Below are 15,836 nucleotides of genomic sequence, written 5' to 3'. Positions count from 1 at the left end.
GTGGGTAATGTCACTGTTCACTGCCATGCAGGACAGAGGTTCGTACACAGAGAAAGAGAGAAATACATCATATTCATTAGCAGTATATATAGGTCAGTGGTTCACGTACATTGGAGTCATATTCTAAATTGAAGACTAATCAGTGTGGACTAGCACATTTGGGATAAACAGCAAGAATGTCCTCAAGCACCCCCGATTCAATGTAGTAATTACAAAGTTCAAGATACAATAAGTCAGGTGGCCTGAAGTCTTTGACAGTGTCACATTCAATAATATAGTGTTCAAGTGTATGCTGTAAGGGTTTATCACAAAGTTTACATGCTGAGTGTTCCGGTATGGGTACAGCGTTACTAACTTGCCAGATGTGTCTGTATTACACAGTGGTGTAATGGTCAGAATGCTCGCCTCGCAAGCGAGTGGATCTGGGTTCGATCCCCGGGCAGGGTGAAACTATGGGCAAGTTTCTTTATTCTACTTATCTCTGTCTACCCAGCAGTAATTGGGGACCTGGATGTTAATCGATTTGCTGATTGTGTTCTGGGGTAATGGTTAGCCAGTGCTGTTGGCTAGTTGTCCGGTCTTCTCGGACTACTCCTTGACACTGGGTCATACAACTCGTTAACTTAGGCTGTGGTTGTTGTGTTGCTGACAGCTTCTATTCCTTAAAAAAATTCACACCTAGGTGACCCTATTGGGTCGGCCATCCTCAATCTCGAGGGGCATCCATTATCTTATAGATCTATCAAGTGTCAGTCCCTTCAGCTGTCAGCCCCATCAATTCACAGTCTCATCAGTTGTCAGACCCATCAGTTGGCAGCCCCTTCAGTTGTCAGCCCCATCAATTCACATTCTCATCAGTTGTCAGACCCATCAGCTGTCAGCCCCTTCAGTTGTCAGCCCCATCAATTCACAATCTCATCAGTTGTTAGATCCGTCAGTTGTCAGACCCATCATTTGTTAGCCCCTTCAGCTGTCAGCCCCATCAATTCACAGTCTCATCAGTTGTCAGATCAATCAGGTGTCAGCCCCCTTCAGTTGTCAGCCCCATCAACTCACAGTCTCATCAGTTGTCAGATCCATCAGTTGTCAGACCCACCAGTTGTCAGCCCCATCAGCTGCCAGCTCCATTAGCTATCACCCCTGACAGCAGTGTTCCCATGGAAGGAGATAGGGAGGGAAGGGAGAAAGAGGGGGCAGTGTTCCCATGAGAGCGTGGGAGGGAAGTAGGGAGGGAGGGGGGGTGTTCCCATATGGGCGTGGGAGGGAAGGGGCAGTGTTCCCATGAGAGGGAAGGAGAGAGGGAAGGAGGAAAGGGAAGGAGGGAAGGGAAGGAGTGAGGCAGGGAGGGGGAAGTGTTCCTATGAGAGCGTAGAAGGGAATGGAGCAGGGAGGGAAGTAAGGCTGGCGTGGGAGTCCCATGAGTGAGGTGATGTAACACGGTTAACACTCACGCTATCGGCCACGCAGTGTTTACCGGCACCACCACTCACCCCAGGGGCTGCATTCTTAAAACTTATGTTTTAAATTTTTCCTTTAATAAAGACCAGAGAACGTAGGTAGTCACGATGGAGTTTCTAGGCTGTTTTGCCCTTCGCCTTTATTCAGTAAAAGTTAGATATTCATGTGCTGTTACCTCCTCACCCGGAGGGAAATATGAGTCAAACTAAACCCCTACCCGGGATTGGACCCGGATTTGAATTTTTCACACTGAAACTGTGGATTTGTTTATGTTTTGCTTCCCAAACTGTTAATTAGGTTAGGTTAGGTTAGGTTAGGTTAGGTTATGTTATGCCAAGGGTAGATAAGGTCATGCTACACGGTATTAAGCTGCATTAAATAAAAATAGATTTGGTTAGGTTCTGGGTCGGAAATATAACGGATACAGTTGAACGAATCTCTGAGAATATGCAGCCAGGAGTCGACCACCTGTGTGTCTGCTAATTCAGCCCACATCACCACCCTGGTCATACTATTGCTTTAAATAAGTCGTGTGTAGAAAAAAAAAGTAAAGGTAATGATATTGGTAATTGTAGAGTGATCATTAGGTGGCTAGCAAGGACATTAGAACACAAGGTCGAGACAGATGAAAGTACATTTGGAAGCCACCGGGCAAATCATGTTGCATAAACAATCATCTGATTGGACCACGCCTGGCCAGTCATCACCTTGAAACTGAACATGTGGCACCTCCCTCCTCATTAATGTTCAGTTGTCAGATGTCACATTATGAAGACTGATATGGAACAGTCGATCAGAACTTGAACTGGGTAGTTTATGAATTTCACAGGAAATGACGTTAATTATCTTGACGTTACAGAACTTAAGTTTCTTCAATATTTGGGCCAGAAGCTTGTTCAGTAGGTTGGACTATATTCTATATTACTTTGTGTATAATAATTGTTTACTATATTATGTATATTGATTAATAATATGTATGTATTAAGTATATCAGCTTTTTTCGTGCATTAGTCAGGTAAAATATGCATGTTTGGAAAAATAGTTTGATAATTGGCGACATGTGGAGGGTGGAGGGTGGAGGAGGGACGCTGGGTGGAGGGGAGGGAGGGTGGAGGAGGGATGCTGGGAGGGAGGGAGGGGACGGTGGAGGAGGGACGCTGGGTGGAGGGAGGTGGTGGAGGATGGGATGGACGCTGGGAGGAGGGAGGGGAGGGTGGGGAGGATGCTGGGTGGAGGGGAGGGAGGTGGGTGGAGGAGGGGGGGAGGGTGGAGGGAGGGGGAGGGGGGAGACGGGAGGGGGAGGAGGGAGGGAGGGTGGAGGGGAGGGAGGGGAGGGGAGGGGTGGAGAGGAGGAGGGAGGTGGGAGAAGGGACGCTGGAGGAGGGAGGGAGGTGGGGGAGGAGGGAGGGGAGGGAGAGGGGATGGAGGGGGAGGAGGGGAGGAGGAGGGAGGGGAGGGTGGGAGGGAGGGAGGAGAGAGACGTGGGAGGGGAGGTGAGGAGGGGGGGAGGAGGGAGGGGGGGAGGTGGAGGGGAGGGGAGGGAGGGAGGGGAGGGGAGGGAGGGAGGAGATGAGGGACAGCGGGGGGAGGGGAGGGGAGGAGGGAGGGAGGGAGGGAGGGAGGGAGGGGAGGAGTGGGAGGAGGGAGGGAGGGGGAGAGGAGCTGGGTGGGAGGGAGGGGAGGGGAGGGAGGCTGAGGAGGGAGGAGGGGAGGGAGGGGAGGGGGAGGAGGGAGAGGGAGGGAGGAGGGATGGGTGGGAGGAGGGGAGGGAGGGGGAGGGAGAGGGTGGGAGGAGGAGAGGAAGGGAGAGAGGGTGGAGGAGGGAGGGGAGGACTGGGAGGAGGAGGGGAGAGGGAGGAGGAGGGAGGAGGGAGGAGGGGAGAGAGAGGAGGAAGGGAGGGGAGGGTGGAGGAGTGGGTGGGAGGAGGAGGGGAGGGTGGAGGGGAGGAGGATGGAGGAGGGAGGGGAGGGTGGAGGAGGGAGGAGGTGGAGGAGGGATGTGGGTGGAGGAGGGAGGTGAAGGGGATGCGGGGGAGGGGAGGAGGGGGAGGGGGTGGAGGAGGGAGGGAGGGAGGAGGGATGCTCGTGTTTTGGAGGAGGGGTGGGGAGCAGGGAGGGATGCTGAGGGGGAGGGGAGGTGGAGGAGGAGGGACGCTGTAGTGAGGGGAGGGGTGGGGTGGAGGAGGGATGCTGGTGGAGGGGAGGGGAGGCGTGGAGGAGGGATGCTGGGTGGAGGGAGGGAGCGCACGCATGGATGCTGGGAGGAGGGAGGGTGGGCGGGAGGAGGGAGGGGAGGGTGGAGGAGGGATGCTGGGTGAGGACGGGAGGATGGAGGAGGGAAGGGAGGGTGGAGGAGGGATGCTGGGAGGAGGGAGGGGAGGGGTCTCGAAGATCAACATTGTCATGGCCTGAATCAAACAGGTTAGTCGTCTGATGAATGTAGTAAACTAAGTTATCAATAGTGGAGCCTGGTTTATCCGACCTACATACATACATACATACATACTGTGTGTATGCACTCACACATATACACAAGCAAATACCCTTGCACACACACACACACACACACACACACACACACACGTTGGGATTTAGATACCAGAGTCAAGGATCTAACAGAGGTAAGACACTGTACAGGTACAAAGAATATAGTGAGCCAGTCAACTGACAGACGGTGAAAGGGAGAAATAGATATAATTACACAACATGAGCCGCTGTAAGCTTCTCGTCACTTTGAGTCCTTCAACTGAGAGGCACCGATAACAATATATGGGTAGAGTGAAGGCAGGTGGCAGGCCGAGTGCTTTAGATATTAATATTGATATTTAAACAGTATATTTAGCCAGAAAAAACATAGGTATAGAGAGGATAACAATATTGACATGGATGAGTCAATTGAGAGCCAGAACTCTCTTAATGGCAACTGTATATTTATCTCTATGAATTATTATATAACATTAAGTATCATCTTGAACAGTATATGTAACACGGTGTTAGTAAATAAATATGAGAATGTTATCATAATTTTCACTTTTTTATTTTTTACTGATTTTTTTACATTAATTTTATAAGTAAGTACCTGTGTTACAGAGGAGTTGTATACAGGAAGTGAAGTAAGTAACAACTTGGGTTGTATTAAGGGGAGTGATGCAGACAGGTTAATGCCCTGACGGCAAACATATAATTAATGCAGTGTTATTATCTGTCTACGTGACAATATAATGGTTTTGATTGTAAAACTATGACCAAGTCCCAGGTTGTTGATCTGACTTTCTGCCTCATTTACACACAATTGCAGGGTCTCAGTTGTTTCTCTCACTTTGACAACACACTATACATATATTGTTTCTCACTACTGAGCTTTTTTTTGTATATATTTATTATTATTATTTTAAATTTTGTATTCTTTATTATAAATTTTATTTACTATGAATTATTATTATTATTATTATTATTATTAGTATTACATTTTCGCCCCCCAGGCCCCGATGTGGGTCAGTGACCTGTGTCCGGGTGGGCTAATCCCTATTTTTTTTTTTAAGATATGTTTTAAGGGAAAAGAGCGTAGCCTTGATCGGATGGTGGGGAGTAAGTTGTTCCACTTGTTCCACAGCTTCACACCGTGATATTTTATGGAGGTCCGGGACCAAGAGGAGTTAATGGTGGGGGGTATAGTAAGTCTTAAGCTATAACTCTGGTTATTCCGGAACTGGAAGTAATTGTTATCATTTAAGTGATTAACAGATTTATAAACAAATCGAGCACAGCATTTAGTGTTAAATAACCTCTAATTTTAACATTTTCAATTTCGTAAATTGTTCGTTAGTGTGACCAGATTTTTTCAAATAAGTCATTGTCCTAATGACTCTCTTCTGGGCAAAACCAAAGACCTTCACTTCCCTGGTTTAGTGAATGCAAGTTTAATTATTATAGTTTCAGGAACGTCGGGTTGATGTCTCCACGTTTTGTAGATATGACTATTTACCGTTTGTGTTTATTGTATTGTTGTGGGTCCTGATGCTATACAGCGGGACGCACACTAGAGGGCACACGGTACACAGCATACGGTATACAGCACACGACACACAACGCACTGCATACTACACACAGTACACGGTACACAAAACATAGCTCACGGTACAGAGCACACGGCACACAGCACACAGTACACAGCCCACGGCACACAGCACACAGTACACAGCCCACGGCACACAGCACACAACACACATCATACGGCATAAAACACAGTACACAGTACACAGCACACGGCACAGCGCACACGGCACACAGCACACAGTACACAGCACACGACACCACCGGTACACGGCACACAGTACACGGCATACGGCACACAGCACCCGGCACACAGATGGCACACAGTCCACGTCACACGGCATACGGTCACGGCATAATGTACACGGCACACAGCACATATATATATAGTACACGCACACAGCACACGGCACAGCGCACACGGCACACAGCACACAGTACACAGCACACGACACAGTACACGATATATAGTACACGGCACACAGCACACGGCACACAGAGCCCACGGCACAGTACACGGCATACGGCACACAGCACCCGGCACACAGCATACGGCACACAGTCCACGTCACACGGCACACAGAATACGGCACGCAACACATGTTTACACAGCACACGGCACATAATCACACTTTCACCTCTACAAACAAAAAGTGGACCAACGCACCTCACAGCTTCACAGTACTAAAGTAAGCTATCTGCCCTAAATTTACGTCATCTCTGAGGAAAAAGTAGAGCAAGAAATGTAGTACTTTATATATCTGACCTCGGTAAACAACAAGACACTAACAACGACAAGAACAGATAAACAAGAGGAAGCTCTGATTGGAATAAAAAAAATTTGTGTTATCGAATTGAGAGAGAGAGAGAGAGAGAGAGAGAGAGAGAGAGAGAGAGAGAGAGAGAGAGAGAGAGAGAGAGAGATAAATAGCGGGATGAATTTGTCTCAAATCGGCAGAAGCGTCAATAATAATTATTACAAACATACAAACATTGAGTTGTTTTAAACAACAACACTAAGACCATACCCACCAAGAGGGACAGTGACAGTGACAGAGACAGACTGACAGACAGGACAAAGTAGACAAAGCAATAACGTTAACCAGAACTAGTTTGATCTATTTTTGTAACTGGCCCAGAAAATATCTAAACAAAATTGTTTAACTCACAAAACCAACGTTAACAATGAATACCTTCAACAGAGTCTCCGTGTATACAATAACACCAAGTGAGACAAATATCAAAGAAAAGTGATGAGTTTGTTGACAAAATTAACGTCTGATACGTAAACAGATTCAGAATCGGATTTCCCCCTGCGAGGGGACCATTTTCTTGGCCACCCCCTTGCATCATTTGCAAGGCGAAGCGCAATAGCGTTTACACTGCCCAACAGGGAAGCATGCGGAGTTTATGCTTGCTTTCTTGACTCATGCAATTTAGGACGCAAGTGCCTGGAGATCCATGGATTATATCGCCAAGTTACATATAGTGACAGCAAAACTAGGTGACCCAGTGTTGACATCTGACCTCTGAACATCACCAACTTGAGAAAAAATCTCTTCGCCCGAATTATCACAAATGTCAATAAAAAATATAGACCAAGGAAAGCGATAACCTTAACCGTTGAAAGCTGCGTGGGGCCGACAACAACAGTAGCAGTAGACCGGTCCCGTGTTGCATTATAGATAAACAATAGGTATCCATTTGAGTTACGTTAGCTGAGTGATAGATTCGCTAACCAGTGAGAGACTATGTGTAGTCAAACAGCATAGCTCAAGAAGGGCTGATGCACCATAAACAATAATTCATAGATTTAATACAAACCCGTTGACTTAACGAAAAAAAAACGTACATTATTTACGTAACATAGAATTGTAAAGTAGTGGGACCTTCCTTACAGGTGCAGGGTAATTAGTATTCTACGAAGGTAAATAATTTAGCAGTAAACACGGCCAAGGTCAACATACTGCAGCTGTTAATGAAGGAACAACAACTCGTATTTGTAATATTAATTTTGAAACCTGTTTGACGACCCTATCAGGTAATCCTTACCAGCTCAATCTCTGCATTGTTCCCTAAAAGGGTGAGGTCATCACCAAAGTCATTAGTAAGGAGTGACGTCATCACCAAAAACATTAGTAAGGAGTGACGTCATCACCAATATAAAACGAAGGAGTGATATCATCACCAAAATCCTTACTAGGGAGTGACGTCATCATCGAGACGGGTAGATACCGTTTGAATTCTCCAATTTTGAGGGAAATTCAATGTGTGCACGCTTAAGAATCTGAACCAAGGTCCACACTCTCACAAGTCCGTACGATAAATATTCCTCCTCAGTGAAGACGTAAGAATACTCCTTACTGGTAAGATTTAGATAAAACACAAACTGATGTCAAAGTTATACTAAGACTACCTGAAGTGTATTAATTGACTTAACCTTTAGAGGGTAAGGGTTTCTTTCACCCGAATAAAACACGCAGTGTGCCGTTGCTCTCTAAAGGGTTTACGCCAGTTAGGTGACAAACTTACCCTAGTGACTCATTTAGATATACTGTAGCATTTATGAACGGGTCACAAAGAAAGATAAAATATGAGATAGACAAAAAAGGGTGTCTGAAAGAGGAGGCAGGAATAGAATGAGAGGGGGAACAATAAGACTTAAGAGACAAAAACAGACAGACAGGGAAAAACGTCCGAGCTCAACAAAAAAGGAAATACCCGTTTCCTCCCGTCGCCTGTCCCTCATGTCTTCCCCTTCCTCAAGTCTCCTCCCGTCTATCTCAATGCTGAATTTTATCACTTTAGCGACTTTCCAAATTTTCAGGTCTCATGATCCCATAAGGTCAAAATGGCGGCCATTGTTCATTAAAATATAATTTACGAGAAAATAAACTCGGTTACAGAAAACAATTTTACAATAACACTCGCAATTTCGGCTTTTATTGGTGAATATACATAAGTAAGTAGAGGTAGTGAGAATAAAAGGTTTTCAAGAATTCCATCTGTTGTGGATTTAAGTCCTCGCTGTAACTGTTGTTGAACTCGTCACTGACAAGTCTTTTAAACCTTGAAATATTATGGCCAGAAATGCAAAGATTCAAGTGCAATTAGCCTTTCTTCAGATGTTAACTGGATGTTGAATTTTGTGATCAGTTCCAAATGTTTCAGGGACTTATGGATGTTGAGAGAGTCATTGGTGATGTAACCTAACATCGTGGCCTCGAGCCTTTACAATGTGTTCAAAGTTTGATGAAAAGAAAAGAAACTGATTGTTGGAAGTACAATGCATCTGTTTGTCCTCACTGGTACAGAGGCACATACTTATGTCTCATAAAAATAAAAATCAAGGTCGCTATGATGTAAGAATCCCTCTGTTAGTTTATTTGTGTTGTGGAGGTGATATACACAATCTTTAAAGATATATTCCCTTGAGGGCAGGTGAAGGGTTAATTCCACTTGTCTGACTAAAAAAAAAATAAAAGTACTTGTCTAAATTTTGTACGGTATCAAAGTATCAGGTGTTGATATTTTTGAGTAAATAATGGAAGTTCCTTGTTTACGTCCATACAATACTTGTCCCATCACTCACATTACAGCAACTAAACACGATATGTAGCGAGAAGTTTACGTGTCCAGGGTGATGTGGACCTCTGTTGTGTCTGTTTGTGTGACTGTCTTTCTCTTGTACATGTTGATTTATCATTTAAATTACATTCAATAATCTTGCATCTATTTACGTGTGCCAGTGACAGTAATATTCACCACATTTTTTTGTTTATGTATTGGTAGAAAGTGGCGGTAAATTAACTCATCAATATTGGTTGACCCTGTGGTGACGGCTGACCGGCACAGTGAAGGTCGCAGGTCATCACTAGAGAACATTGAGGTCTGCACTTACAAAACTGCATCTTAGATATTTTTATATCAATTACACATTAATTTAGTCGAGCTATATTTTTAATGTGTGTGTGTGTGTGTGTGTGTGTGTGTGTGTGTGTGTGTTGTTACGCCGTCTCTTAATTTACTTCAATATCCAGGTTCTAGGCGTAACCAAACAACAAAAGTGAAGTAAATTAAAAGGGAATAAAAATAAATAAAGTAAACCTTTAAGAACTTAATTAATTAAATATTAACACAATAAAGAGCCTCGTAGGCTGTCACAACAAATTGATTCACCATCGAAACTTTTAAGACACAAATGATACTAAACATCGAAACATCAAAAGAATAAAAATAAAGCATTGGATTACGTTAACACTGCATAAACATATAAAAACTATCACTGAAATTAACTAACGTGAAACAACACTGAATTACTTAAATGTAACTAAGCAAATACTGATGGACATAAATAGAGACATAAATAGGTACTCACATAGATATACCACATTGGTGGCGACAGGAACAACACAAATAAATTAAGTATAAGTAACAGGTGACGAGTGTCACTCAAAGGATGTGAACTGTATGACAAGAGGACTGAACTAACTCCGTCAGTTGGTGGGTCCTATATATAAGGTCGGCTCCCGCCACGCGACCCGCCGGTGGGTCGTTTAACGATGCAGATGGTCGTTAGAGAACAAAGAATACTTGTTACAATACTAAATAAAGAAATAAGATGGGCTTGAACAAATAATGACAGTTAAAACCTTAACAGCACAGGGTAAGGTGACTAGAATATATAATAGTAAATTTAACACATCATTACAGGAATAATATGGAACATGGAAGCATGTTATATATAAAAAAAATAGAAAAATACGACACGGTCGTAACAGTGTGTGTGTGTGTGTGTGTGTGTCAATTATCATACTATTCGTCCCAAAACAGGAAGATAAGATTCATTAAGAGAACCCGGAGTTATAGACTAGGGTTGTCAGTAAGTAGTGTGGCCGTCCAAGGTGTTGGGACTAAACACCCCAGGATGTGACCCTCTTGAGTGAAAAATTTCCGGAATGCGTACATGATTTACTTGCACGTATGTATGTATGTATGTATGTAATAATAATAATAATAATAATAATAATAATAATAATAATAATAATAATAATAATAATAATAACAATAATAATAATAATAATAATAATAATAATAATAATAATAATAATAATAATAATAATAATAATAATAATAATAATAATAAACGGTTTATTAATAGAGTTGCAGCCTGTGGCTGAAAATATACAGACTTACATTTGATTTAGACATAATGATATAATCTGTGTTGAATACATTTACAGGGCTGTACAGTACATAAATCAGGAGTTGTTTATTATTTTAACAATAGATGGGATGGTTCTGTTCTTATATCTATCGGTGCGGGCTCTTGTGGGCTGAATTTTGTTGTAGTGGCGGACTGCGCCAGGTGGGTGGGGGGCTGCAGGTGGCAGGAGGTGGCGATGATGAGGGTGGTGCATTAGTTGGCTGCCAAACCTTTCCAGTGCTTGGTGGTGGAGGTCACTGAGGGATGGCATTTCCAGGGTGGAGAGAGCGTTGTTGTAGCCCGAGTATTCTGTGCCGAGCATGATTCTGCAGGCCCTTTTCTGTACCTTTTCTAGCCGACGTTGTTGGGTGGAGTTGAGAGAAGACGACCAGGCTGGCGTGGGTGTCCCAAGTATGTATGTATGTATGTATGTATGTATGTATGTATGTATGTATGTGCATTATAGATTAATATATAAATTGAAATAATGGATGACAAATTTTTTCAAAGATAGTTTGCACATTGTCAGGATGACAAACTCATTTAAAATGATGATTTTTGTATTACAGTGAGCCACATGTAAGGTGGTAGCCTCACCTGGAGTCCTGTGAGCGATGTTATAGTTATCATTGTTTAGCAAACAATACAGAATACACGCCACCCTTAAAACTAAAATTACTTTCATATTCTGATTACTGTGTGCTCGAATTCCTTTTTTATAAGACAATATTTATTGAGATCGTTTTCAAAATTCATCTCGGTGTGCCGTAATTTAATTCTGTATGGCAGAAATATTAAGGGTAGTGACCAGTTAATAGTCTTCACATACGGCGACTACCAGTCCTGACCTCTTAACAATGTACTGTACTTAAGGTGTGAAGAGGCGGGGGAGAGGAGAAAACATCATGAAGGTACGACAAGGAGGGGGAGAGGGAGAGAGAAAAACAAGAGGATAAATGGGGTAGATGGATGAAAGATGGAAGAAAAGTAGAGAAAACATAAGGGAAGAAAATAGTTACAGGCAGTGAAGAAAGTAAGGGCAAGGAAGAGGAAGGAGAAAGATGCTAACAGAGAAAAATAATAGGAAGGGTAAATGTGAAGGAGAAATGGAAGGCGGAAGAATAGCATGAGGGTGGCAGAGGCCGAGGTTAACACCACTGTAGGTTCAGTGGGTGGTGGTGGTGGTCAATGATACAATTGTGCTCTTACTTTCGCCCCTCACCTGGGGGTCACTGGGGTTCACCTAGGAATCACTAGGGTTACCTAGTGGAGAAAGGATGACAGAAGGTAGTGCTCTATCTCGTTCATAGGAAGTAGTTACGACTCAGAAGGCTTTTGCCTATCAAGGAAGCTTGTATTACCTTGGTAATTAGGCCTCAGGTAAGAAAAGACTTAACAGTCCTCAGCGCCAGCATGAAGGTGGACGAGTTGTTGTTTATATTCAGTTTTTGTTCTTATTAATGACTTGAACTTGTAAGTTTTTTATCGAGAGGAAATTTTCATTATTTACAAACTGATGTTTCTTTGTTTTCTCTGATGTTGGAGCCGTCAGTTGATCAACATACAGGTAGATGATTATTATGTTTAAAAAAATAACATGTATTCAAATTATTGTTCCATAGTGAGAGAGAATGTGCATGGTAATGAGGTATCAGAGTTGCTTGTGGCAATTAGCACACTTCCTTAATTATTGTTTTATACCTTCTACCTGACATTTACCTGATGCTCGTGTGTTATAGTTCTGTCTATTATATCTGGGAAATGTTACCTGTTACAATTAATATTTGCTGTTGTTTCTTTCTTACTTCCGCGTCTTATATATTAAACTCTTACCTCTTTGTTCTTTGTAATAACTACCTGTGATAAGTGGACCATATTATATTGGAACTGTTACTCTTTACAAGGACAATCACTGCTGTAACTGTTTCCCCTACCTGGCTTTATCACCGAGTAAACAGATTTCTTCACTAACTTATACTATCATAATTACCAATTATTTTACTATAAAAAAAACGTTTATTTACTGCCAAAATGTTTTCTCAACATTAAAGCATATTTTAAACTTCAGGCTTTACATTATTATCAAAACGTTTCAGCTTTAAATGTCGTGCCATGGTTCCTGTCAACGCAAGTAAAAGAGAACTACATATTTTTCCTCTCTCTTTCAGGATACGATTTCTTGACGTGATGCTGGACGAGGAGAGGCAGGAAAAGGAGAACATCCCCCTGAGAACAAGTTTTCATCGCCAGGTCATTTGGGCAAGGAACAACGCCCCCACCCTCGTCTTCACTGCCCTGTTCATCGGGGTGAACGCCGTGGTGTTCATGACACGGGCCTACCAATACAGAAACACCAACCTGCTCGAGATGGGCGCCAGGGCGTGTGGTGAGTGCTGAACCATCTTATGACCTTACGTGTTCTGGGCATCTATATAACCATACACTCCCTTAACCTCCCGAGACAAATATAACCTCTTAACCTCTAGTGACAGATACACTCCTACCCTCCTGTGAGAGATACACCCTACCCTCTATAACAGAAACACCCACTACCCCCCGTGACAGATGCATCCCCTACCCACCAGTGACAAACACACCCCTACCTTCCTGTGACAGCTACACCCCCTACCCCCCGTGACAGATGCATCCCCTACCCTCCTGTGACAGACACACCCCTACCTTCCTGTGACAGCTACACCCCTACCCCCGTGACAGATGCATCCCTACCCACCAGACAGACACACCACCTTCCTGTGACAGCTACACCCCTATCCTCCAGTGACAGATGCATCCCTCACCCACCAGTGACAGACACACCCCACCTTCCTGTGACAGCTACACCCCCTATCCTCCAGTGACAGATGCATCCCCTACCCTCCCAGACAGACACACCTCTAATTTCCCTGTGATATTACACCCCTTATCCTCCAGTGACAGATGCATTCCCTACCCACCAGTGAGACAGACACACCCCTACCTTCCTGTGACAGCGCCACACCCCCCATCCTCCAGTGACAGATGCATCCCCACCACTAAAGTGAGACAGACACACCCCTCACCTTCCTGTGACAGCTACACCCCTCACCCCCTGTGACAGATGCATCCCCACCTCCCAGACAGACACACCCCACCTCCTGTGACAGCTACACCCCCTATCCTTCAGTGACAGATGCATCCCCTACCCTCCTGTGACAGACACACCCTCTACCTTCCTGTGACAGCTACACCCCCTATCCTCCAGTGACAGATGCATCCCCTACCCTCCTGTAATAGACACACTCCCTACCCTCCCGTGACAGGTACACCCCCTGCCCTTCCATGCCCTGTATACTCTACCTTCTCGGTGACACAAGCACCATCTACCCCACCTGTTCGGACCTCTATGACATACATGTGCTAAAGGGGCACTTGAACGACTAAAGACGTGGGTGTTGAGTGAAGGCGCAGGCAGACATCAATCAAATTAATAACCATTATTGTGAGACAACAGAACAACTACAAGTGAATTGCAACTTATTTACAGGTAACGATGGTGTCATACTTTATATATGAAATACAAGTTAATCTAAAACCGTGCCTTAGCATCAGCTCGCATACACTATTTCTACTTTACTTTCACTCGGAATCGTGTATGACGATCATCTAGATATGACACAATGATATGAATTATTAGGGATGTCACCTACGTTGGGGAGTTCTGAGGTGACTAAAGAGGCCGATACGGGACAGGCAGGGTCATTCACAGATGTTGCACGTGTGGGAGGCTACATCTAGTGTGGGAGACGCAGCGGCAGCGTCTTTCCGACGTTCGTGCGTGTCTGCCTCGGTTTGTAGTCGGGTTAACACGAAAGTATAGACACCTTCTTGTGTGGAGCTCCTCCAAGCGTTACGGTGTGGAGTAAGTGTCTTCCAGGTCAGGGGGTCGATTTGGTACTTTTTCAGGTTTGTCTTAAGACTATCCCTATACCTTTCCAGTTGCCCGCCAGCATTACGCTTACTATTTGTCAGGTGACTGCAAAGTAGCTGCTTTGGTAGTCTACTGCAGTCCATGCGGGTAACATGGCCAGTCCAGAATAGTTGTTCCTGGATATTGGTAGCCTCGTTACTCCTACAGTTGGATTCAGCGAAAATACTGGCATTTTTACTCTTGTCTTCCCAGCGAACTCGGAGGATGGAACATAGACTATGTTGGTGAAAGTTTTCACATGCATTGAGGTGCTCGATATACGTGCATCTTTGTAGATAATTTCAGTTCCCTACAGCTGAAGACACGGGTACGGAGTCTGCCAAGGGCTTGAGATTGCACATCTGATCCGATGTTGAATCTCTTCATCGATGTCCGCAGTGGTAGACAGGTGGGAGCCGAGATACCGAAAGTAGGTAGCATTTGAGAGGGTAGCACCGTTAAGCTGGATGGATGGTGTAGGTGTGGTTGAACCAAGGGCATGCTGAAAGAGAATCTAAGTATTACATACCTCAAGGCCAAAGTGTGCATACACATTTACATCGGTGTTTCAGTTAAGCAATAAATGGTAATGCTCTTTTCAGCGCTGAAGGATTCCTTCTTTGTCTTTAATTGGGGGGTTACCAGTCGTTTTTCAGATTGTGAAATTCAAGCTGGGCCGCGGCTTTCTTCTTGTGTATGGAATCAGCTTTGGTCCGAGAATGAGAGTTGTTCTGCCGGTCAGTTACAGCAGCACATTTGTCATCGACGAGTATACTGATTTCCGGGTCATTTTCATCAAACCAGTCCTGGTGTATTCTTTCGATTTGGCCGAAGGTCTCTGCAGGTTTTTGTCATGACAGTGTCGAGAATATCCCATTCGGCACTGGGATTTGGGTTGTTTGCTGTTGGGTTGTTTATCGGCCCATGTTCGAGCTGCTCTCTTAAAGCATGTTCTACCGCTGGATCCTCCAGGCGCTTAGTGTTAAAACCTCTTCTGGAGACTTGCTGTCCTCTCCGTTTTAGGGCTCTGACGAGCCGATGATCAGTGTCGCAGTAGTCTGAGCCACACATGGCTCGGGTGATGAGGACATCTCGGCGATCTCTTTCTTTGACAATGATGTAGTCAGTGAGATGCCAGTGTCTGGATCGTGGGTGTTGCCACAAATCCTTGAA

The 15,836-nt window shown here is 44.3% G+C and overlaps 1 protein-coding gene across 2 annotated transcripts in view; it reads left to right on the top strand.

Moving 5' to 3' along the window:
- The window catches only part of LOC121873543 (NADPH oxidase 5-like), a 99,467-nt gene that overhangs the window by 58,650 nt on the left and 24,981 nt on the right, over window positions 1–15,836 (top strand). For both annotated transcript variants that reach the window (XM_042377174.1, XM_042377176.1), the window contains exon 3: window positions 12,886–13,103. In XM_042377174.1, coding sequence (XP_042233108.1) covers window positions 12,886–13,103 — 218 coding nt within the window. The remainder of the gene's footprint in view (window positions 1–12,885; window positions 13,104–15,836) is intronic.

The sequence above is a fragment of the Homarus americanus genome, unplaced genomic scaffold, assembly GCF_018991925.1.
Source record: "Homarus americanus isolate GMGI-L3 unplaced genomic scaffold, GMGI_Hamer_2.0 scaffold30858, whole genome shotgun sequence".
In the NCBI taxonomy this organism is placed as follows: Eukaryota; Metazoa; Arthropoda; class Malacostraca; order Decapoda; family Nephropidae; genus Homarus; species Homarus americanus.
The sequence above is the reverse complement of the archived record's forward strand: the minus strand, read 5'-3'. Positions and strand labels throughout refer to the sequence as shown.